The 8966-nt window shown below is 38.0% G+C and overlaps 1 protein-coding gene across 2 annotated transcripts in view; it reads left to right on the forward strand.

Moving 5' to 3' along the window:
- Nucleotides 1–8966, forward strand: part of ZWILCH (zwilch kinetochore protein) — a gene marked incomplete at both ends in the record, with an annotated part of 35336 nt that extends 26370 nt beyond the window's left edge. For both annotated transcript variants that reach the window (XM_084240839.1, XM_084240840.1), the window contains 4 exons: nucleotides 1895–2031; nucleotides 3092–3187; nucleotides 4412–4524; nucleotides 8878–8966. In XM_084240839.1, the coding sequence (XP_084096965.1) occupies nucleotides 1895–2031; nucleotides 3092–3187; nucleotides 4412–4524; nucleotides 8878–8966 (435 nt within the window). The remainder of the gene's footprint in view (nucleotides 1–1894; nucleotides 2032–3091; nucleotides 3188–4411; nucleotides 4525–8877) is intronic.

An 8966-nucleotide genomic window follows, 5' to 3' on the forward strand; every position in this document is an offset into this window, starting at 1 on the left:
TGGATTCCCCTGAGGTCATCTCATTGTTTAGTATGTTTTGACTGCAAACTTTTGACACATAAAAGTCATTACACTTTGAGAATCTCCCAGAAGGCTTTTAAAAATGTTAATTCCTGGGCCTAGCAACTCAGTAGTTCTTAGGCGCAGGAATGTTTTTCTAAGTAAACCATTTCCTACTCCAAATGATTCTAATGCTTTTCCCTTATTGTATTAGTTTCCTACTCCTGCATAACAAACTTAGAAGCTCAAATGAACACAAATGCATCATAGTTTCCAGGTGTTGGAGTTGAGCATGTTTTAGTTGGTTCCTCTGCTCTGGATTTCACAAGGCCTGAAATGAAAGTGTCACCCAACTGTGTGCTCATCTGGAGCCATGGCCAGGAAAAAAGCCGCTTTCAAGTTCCTTCATTTGTCATTGGCAGAATTCAGTTTTTTGTGGTCATATGACAAATGGTCCCCATTTTCTTTTCTTTTTTAAAGATTTATTTATTTTTGCATACAAGAGCTGGGGACAGACCAGAGATGCAAGGGGTGAGAGGATTCACCAGAGACAGAGTGGGGAACAGAACAGGCAGACTGACTGAAATACACTGCTGAGGGCAGCAGCAGGCGAGACAGGTGAGGTCTGCTTTGCCATGTGGGTTTCTCTCTGGTCCGCCAGGGATCGAACTCGTGCTGCAGAGGCTGTGGATTGCTTCATAGTGTGGACCTCCCTTGCACCACTAGGGAGTCCCAGTCCCCATTTTCTTGTGGGCTCTTGGTCCAAGATGGTCTCAGTTGCTTTTGGGTCCTTGCGATGTGACCCTTCCCACAACACAGCAGGCAGTTTGTTTCTTCAGAACCACTAGGAAAGCTCTGATGCTTCACCTTTTAGTGGGTTATCAGGTCACGACCATGTCTTTTTAACCAATTCAGTTGATTAGTAGCCTGGTCATGGGGGGTAACAGTCCATCATAATCACTTTTTGGCCTCATCCAAGGAGATGGGATTATCCAAAAGGTATACTCTAGGGCGCCACAATTTTGGAGACTGTGATAGAATTCCACCTATGATATTTGCCATGGTTTATTTCCTTAGAATGGGTTCTCAGAAATTTTATGGTGCTTGACATGCATTCCCAAACTTCTTTTCCAAAGGGTCTAGCCAACTTACCAATAATAGGTGAAAGTGGAATCTCATCAATACAGTTGCTTAATTTCTTAGTACTTCAGGTTTACTACCTACTTTTAGAGGTGCAAGCTTCCATCAACCTAGAAAGGGTATTATAATTAAGAACTGTTTCGTGGATTTGCCATGCTTTCCATCTGGAGAGCTTGATGGGTGGTATTAGTTTCCCATTTGGACTTCCTTGGTGAATCAGTTCTGTGATTTACTTTTATTGAGAAATGTATGTAATGGTTTGGTTAAAACATTCTAAGTGCAGATTTTACTTATAGTTTAAAGAATAGCCTTGAGGGGCCTCCCTGGTGGCGCAGGGGTTAAAGACCGCTATCAGGCTACCACCTGCCACTGCAGCATGAGTTCAATCCCCAGCTGGCCAAGGAGAAACCCACATGGCACAGCAGATCTCTCCTGTTTCACCTGCTGCTCCCCTCAGCAGTGTATTTCAATCAATCTGCCTGTTCTGTTCCCCACTCTGTCTTTGGTGAACCCTCTTACCCCCCCACACTCTGACCTGTATCCCAGTTCTTGTATGCATACATACATAAATAAAATAATAAAATAAAATAAAATAAATAGCCTTGAAAGCTGGTAAATTCTATCTAGCTGCTTCCTGTTTTTCCCCCCCTGCTCTATTAATTAAGCATCTAAGTTTAGCAGACATAACCATTTTCTTGCTGAAGATTTCATTTGTTCTTTAACTTCCTGTTTTGCTTGCATTTTTTAATTCCAGGAATATTTCATTTCTCCATCAGTAGATATACAAGAACAGGTTCATCGTGTTCAAAAACTCCACCATATTCTAGAAATATTAGTCAGTTGCATGTTTTTCATTAAACTTCAACATGAGCTTCTCTTTTCTTTAACACAGTAAGTATTTCTCTGTCGTGAATACACATAAAAGTGTATTCTTTTGTGAAATAGATGCAGCCACAAAAATGTATAGTTTTTGTTACCAGTTAGATACCTGTGCACCCTGTCTTCACTGTAGCAGAGTAGTTCCAAGTTATAGAAAGGAAAATCTTCAGATTCAAAAGTATCAGTTTTGATTCTTATCACTTCCCAACTTCTGAGGAAGTTTCCTTTTATTGTTTTTTTTGTTTTTTTTTTGGCAGGGGGAGATCTAATAACCTCATCAGTTTATCATAAGGATTAAATGACATGTGTAAAATACCTGACATTCAATAGGTGCTTAATAAATACTCCTTTTTTCTTTACATCCATATAGATTTGGACCAAAGTAATCATTGCTAGTCACTGTATGGTAACTGAATGAGGTCAAATATTATGAGAACTCTGTCAGTAGAATTGCTGTTATTTTAGAAACTCTACTAATCAGTTTGACTAAAAATAATTTGGATTAATTCTAATACATGGATTCTTGGTGTCATACATATTTGAGACCTTGGAGTGGGTTTTTTTCCTCTGAAAGAAAATGTATCACTTTACCAAAATCAGAATTTGCTTCTCTTGTAAAGGAAAAAATTCGAAATTATTTTTACAGAATCTAAAAAGTATTCATTAAAGATAAGTAGTATAAATGACTTAACTCCTTAATTCCCCAACTCTAAAACCATGCAAGCTGTATTTTTATCTTTCTTTGCCTCCTTTTGTTTTTCTCTTTCTGATACTTTTTTCTCCCCAATTAAACCCTTTACTTGGGCTCAACATAGATATGTTTTATATTTGTGAGAAATATACATACTATTTTTTTAAAGAGAATGAAATTTCCTTTCAAAGAAAAAAGCATAATTTAAGTCTTGTCAGGGAATGGTTATTTGTTTTGTTTTGTTTTTATTTTTATGGGCCTGAAATTACACTTGTTGATGTTGTGGTTAATGTTAACTCAATAAACTATTTCCCTTGTGAACTTTAGATTACCAGAAAGTCCATGTGGCAATTTTTTCCAAAGGAGGTTTTTTTTTTTTAGATCCTGCATAAAATATTATAAACAAAATCCCCTTGATGAACATCACGTTTTTCAACTGCCAGTCAGACCAACTGCTATAAAAAACTTATATCAAAGGTAAAAAAATTGAATAATACTTTAAAGCTTGACTATAATTCTAAGCAATTTTTAAAGATTGATTTATTTATACAAGCACTGGGTACAGTCAGAAGCGCGGGAGGGTGAGAGAATTCACCAGAGCCAGAGCGGGGAACAGAACAGGCAGATTGACGAAATACACTACTGAGGGGAGCAGCGGGCGTGGCAGGAGAGGTCTGTGCGCCATGTGGGACCCTTGCCGGCAGCCGGGGATCGAACCGGCACTGCAGAGGCTGCGGACAGCTTCGCAGCCCAGCCACCAGGGGAGGCCCAATTCTAAGCAATTCTTGTATCCAAGAATTGGGGACCTCATGATTCATTTCTGAAACTTGAATCATCCTTATCTCATTTTCTGATCAATCTGATGGAGTTCTTCCTTTTCCTTCTCCCAGAACTTTTGTCTACTTTCTTTAGACAATTGGGCCTCTTATCTCACTTTTTTCTCAATTTAAATTTCTTTGAGTATAGGGCAGAAAGTATAGCTAGAAGAAAAATGACATATTGAGAGGAAAGTGATCAGCAAAGCCAAAGGTATAGTTGCGGGAGTAGAGGAAGGGCTTGGGCTTTGGGGAGGTGTGGAACTGTGAGGCTAAGATGATGGATGGGTCATCATGTGGACACTGGGGTTGCCTAAAATGCTGGTCCCCATGACTCTTCCCTCAGCATTTGATATACTTGATGTTTCTCTAGTACTAAAACCATTCTGTTTATACTCTCTGTTTAATTCCCCCTTTAGCCAAACCCCATCACTTCCCTGAGACTGCTCTGACAAAGCTTAGGACACCGTTACTGCATTTTTTCAGTCACACCCCTTTGTGCCTACGCATGTGTGCTCCTTCATCCTGGATCTTGGATGGATCTGGTCCATTAACTAACTCCTTATTTCATGCTCTGCTTAAATGCCACAATCTCTGAGGATTCTTTTCCAACTCTGTAATCCCAGTCTGAGTTAAATTACCCTCTTTTTTGGTCCCCTACCATTAATTCAGTATTTCTCTATTACAGCATTTTGAGGTTTTTTCCATTGACTTAATCATTTATATTCTTGTTTTTTTTCTCTCTCTTGACTGCTTAAGGTTGTGAATTATGACCTGTTTATCTCTTTCGCCTCAGTGCCTTGTCACATAAGGACTTCACTAAGAGACTGTAGGACAAAGGAAAGAACTGTTTTTTTCCCTTGATTTTTTTTTTTTTTCCTCTTAGTGAGAAGCCACAGAAATGGAGAGTAGAAATAAATAGTGGTCAAAAGAAGGTGAAAACAGTTTGGCAACTGAGTGACAGTCCACCTGTGGATCATCTGAATTTCCACAGACCTGGTAAAGAGGAAATTATGTTATTCCAATAGAAATTGAACAAAGTTCAAGATGGAGATATCATCATTATTGTTCTTGTTCTTGTTATTAAATAATTTTCCTGAACCCTGGGTATCAGGCATATCCTGAAAAATTACAAGTGTGCGTTTTCTCATTATCTTGGATAAAGGCGCTTTTATTAAAACAGGTCACGCAATGGAGACATAGGAGTACAACAGATTATAAGATGGAAATGACAACTCACACTTTCATGCACTGTTTAAGACAGTGGTATTTCTTCCCTAGTATCTTTTTTGACTGGAATAAGGGCCTGGAGGTTTCAGTTTTAAGGATTAAAACTCTAGTATCAAAGATTGACAACGTCAGTCAAAAGAATGTTTTAGTCCCATGTGTAACTGGCAGGCCCACCAAGTCTTCCTTCTTCAGTAAGACACTTATATATCTTCATGCATTTGGGTTATATGTAAGCTGCTGGTGTTTCTTGTTTGTATAGATCTTTAATGGCCTCATTCAAATATTGCAAGGATTATTCAATTAAAGAAGATTGAAAAGTCCTATCTGTAATTAACCACTGCTGGGATACAAATAGTGATTGGTACCTTGGAAAATTATTTCCAGAAATTGTTGATTATTTTCCAAAAAAATATGTTTTGATTTGGCATTATGGGAACTTCTGTCCACTAGAATGAAAACTTTTTTTAATAAAGATTTGTTTATGCATAGAAGAGCTGGGATACAGGCCAGAGGTGTGGGGGGATGAGAGTATCACCAGAGACAGAGTGGGGAACAGAACAGGCAGATGTACTGAAATACACTGCTGAGGGGAGCAGCAGGCGAGTAGGAGAGGTCTGCTGCACCTTGTGGGTCAGCTCCCTGGCCAGGGATCGAACTCATGCTGCAGTGGCTGTTGATAGCTTCATAGGTTGCATCTTAATCCCTTGTGCCACCAGGGAGGCCCTAGAATGAAAACTTCTTTATTCATATGGCTAAACTGTAAAGAGTCCTAAATAAACTAAAAACAATTATCTTAGAAGAGTCATCTAAAATTGTGCTATCTTTTCTCAGTGTGATTAGAAAAAACCTGGAAGCTGTAAAATATTATAAATCAGCTATATAAAAATAAATTTTTGCATGGAAAAAAAATATGCCAGAGGCAAAACAACATACAAATAATAAGCTAGGAAAAGAAGTTTCCATTCATTCAGAGAAGGGGCTATATTCCTTAACATATAAAGACCTTTCAGATCAGTAAGAAAAATAATAATCAATTGAACTATTGTTTAATCAATAGTTGAACAAAAGGGAAATTCAAATGTCATCTTAAAAAGGAAAGATACTCTATCCCACCTTTAATAAGAAAAATGCAGTTTTATATTATGTGGAGATAATCTTTGAACTGCCATATTAGCAAAGATCAGAAAGTTTGATGTCACAGCCCTGGCAAGGATAATGGGAGAACAGGCAGGCAATCTCACACATTGCCAACTGGAGTGTAAAGTTTTACAGCTGCTGTGGAGAGCAGTAGTCACCAAAATGGTTTAAAAAATATATTCTTTGGTTCAGGGGTTCCAGTAATAGGAACTTATTCCACACATATAACGAAGTGTGCAAAAACACCTATAAACAAGATTATTAATCCAAGTATTTGTTTCTAGTGACAAAGGAAAAAAAACAGAGACTGGGGCAAAGTAAAAGATCTGGAACAACACACCCAATTATAACCCTAAGGTTTAACCCTAAGGAATAGGGTTAACATTGAAATGGTGGGGAGCTTTTAAAGATCTAATACTCAGACCAGGTAAATCAGAATCTCCGAAGATAGAGCCTGGACATCAGTAATTTAAAAAAGCCCTTCAGGTGATTCCATTTGGCCAATAAGGTTGAGGGTTGAGAACCACCAATTTTTTTTTTCATTTTTTAATTAATTTATTTTTTTACATCATTGTTCATTTTTAAACTATTTGCTTCCCCCATCCCCTTAGGTATAGTTCCCATAGAGTTTCCTTCCCCAATGCACCCGTGCATCATCACCTCAGTCCCCTGTGTTCCTCCCTCCCCCTCTGATCCCTCCTGCCTCCTCCCCTGCAGTATGTCTCTGATTTGTAATTGTCTGTTTTTGCTTGTGTTTTGTACTGTTATTATTTTTTTACACTGATGTCTTATTTGGTTCCCCTATATTCTTGCTATAAGTGAAGCCATTCGATATTTTTCTTATTCCTCTGGCTTACTTCTCTGAGCATAATTCCTTCTAGCTCCATCCACGTTGCTGTGAATGGCATGAGTTTATCTTTTTAATTGCTCAATAATACTCCATTGTGTATATATACCACATCTTCTTGATCCAGTCATCTGTTTTTGGGCATTTGGGTTTCCAGGTTTTACCTATTGTAAATAGTGCTGCAATAAACATAGGGGTACAGGTGGTCATCTGAATCACTGTTTTTGTGTCCTTTGGGTAGATCCCTAGGAGTGGAATTGCTGGATCGTATGGTAGCTCCATTTTTAGTAGACTGAGGAACCTCCAGACAGCTTTCCATAGTGGTTGGACCACTTTGCACTCCCACCAGCAATGTAGGAGAGTTCCTTTTTCACCACATCCTCTTCAACATTTGTTGTTGCTTGTTTTTTTTGATATGTGCCATTCTTACTGGTATAAGGTGGTATCTCAATGTGGGAGAACCACCAATTTAAATACTTTGTTTCCTCTCTGTTGCTTCAAGTTTTTTAAAGATGTATTGAATATTTTAAATTCACAACTATATATGATACATTTTTAAATGCTCTTTTGAAATTGTAGAACATAAATATTAGGTCTATTAGGAAATTTATGCAAAATTAAACACCTTTTTCCAGGGATGCTCAATAAGTGAAGTATACTGAACATCTTTTAGACTAAATTGCTTTTAAAAAGAGTTAGTTATTTGAGCGTTAGAGTTAAAAGAGTGTACTAATGTATTGGTCCTGTGACTCATTGATGACAATAAGAAGTTATGAAATTATATTGCATACTCACACACTCAAACTCCATTTTGGCTTGAACTATGACTTACAAGAGGTTTACCCATCATGTATTCTTTTTTTTTTTTTTTTTTTAAGATTTTTTTTTTTTTTTTTAACAGAGGCATGTTTTATTTATTTATTTATTTGTTTGTTTGTTTGTTTTGTTTATACATGCACTGGGTACAGTCAGAAGCGCGGGAGGGTGAGAGAATTCACCAGAGCCAGAGCGGGGAGCAGAGCAGGCAGAAGGACCGAAGTACACTGCTGAGGGGAGCAGCGGGCGGCAGGAGAGGTCCGCGCGCCATGTGGGACCCTCCTCGGGTGGCCGGGGAGCAGCCGGGGATCGAACTGGTGCCGCAGAGGCCACGGGCAGCCTATCAACCCAGCGCTCAACCGCTGCGCCACCGGGGAGGCCCCACCCATCATGTATTCTTGATGTGTTTGTCTAGAAATCATTCATTGTCCTCTGGCTCAAAGTAAGAGACCTATTGAAGAAGGCCTTCATTTGTGAAAGTCATGAGTTAAAGCCCTGATTATAAATATTAGAGCTCAATGATGATTTATTTTTTGGTAGAAAATATATATATATATATTTAAGAAGATAGTCTTTCTGTTTTACTGGTCTGAGCACTTAGGTACTTAGCTACTTAGCTACTGGTCTGAGCACTTAGCACTTAGCTACTACTCTCAAGATATCTAATGGTGACACTCTTGAGTAAAGCTGTTGACATTAAAAGCAGGAAGACGACAGAGAGAAAAGTGAACTTTTAGCTGCGGTGGGACAAGAGAATAATGATTTGGAATTAATGAGGGATAAAACAGTGTCCAGTAGAGTGCTGCTTACCCAGTGGGTACTCAGCAAATGATTGTTGAAAATGGTGAAAATATGGAAACCAAAATGTTGAGCCACAAGGAAGTTGACATAATCTCATATAAATGTTAATTGTACCGATTTATTTTTCAGTGGCATAGTCTTCAGGAGAAAAAAATGGATATGTGTGGGCCCTAAAACTATACAAAACCTAAGTAGAAATTGTTTTCTGAGACATATGTTAAGATTGGAAAAAAGATAGTTGTTTAACCATAATATATGAGGCACAAAAAGTAAAGCTGTCAATTCCCAAATTAAAAATACATTAATTTAAAAAAATCTGCTTTGTACTTTGGTTTGCTTTTGTTTTCAATGCAGCAAGAGGATTTATTAAAGAAATTGTTGTTGACTTTTGTCTAAATGAATTATCTTTCATTAGAAGACATGTCATTTTGACTCCTTGATTATTGTAAAGATTGGCCATATGTGTGGTAAAAAAAGGCAACAGGGTGGTAAGCAATTCTGATACATCTTTCTGATTACAGATTTTTCTGAATTGACATTAAATGGTAGCCTAGAAGAAAGGGTGTCCTTCACTAACATGGTTACCTGCAGCCATGTGCATTTCAAGTGA

Source organism: Talpa europaea, assembly GCF_964194135.1.
Source record: "Talpa europaea genome assembly, chromosome: 8".
Classification (NCBI taxonomy): Eukaryota; Metazoa; Chordata; class Mammalia; order Eulipotyphla; family Talpidae; genus Talpa; species Talpa europaea.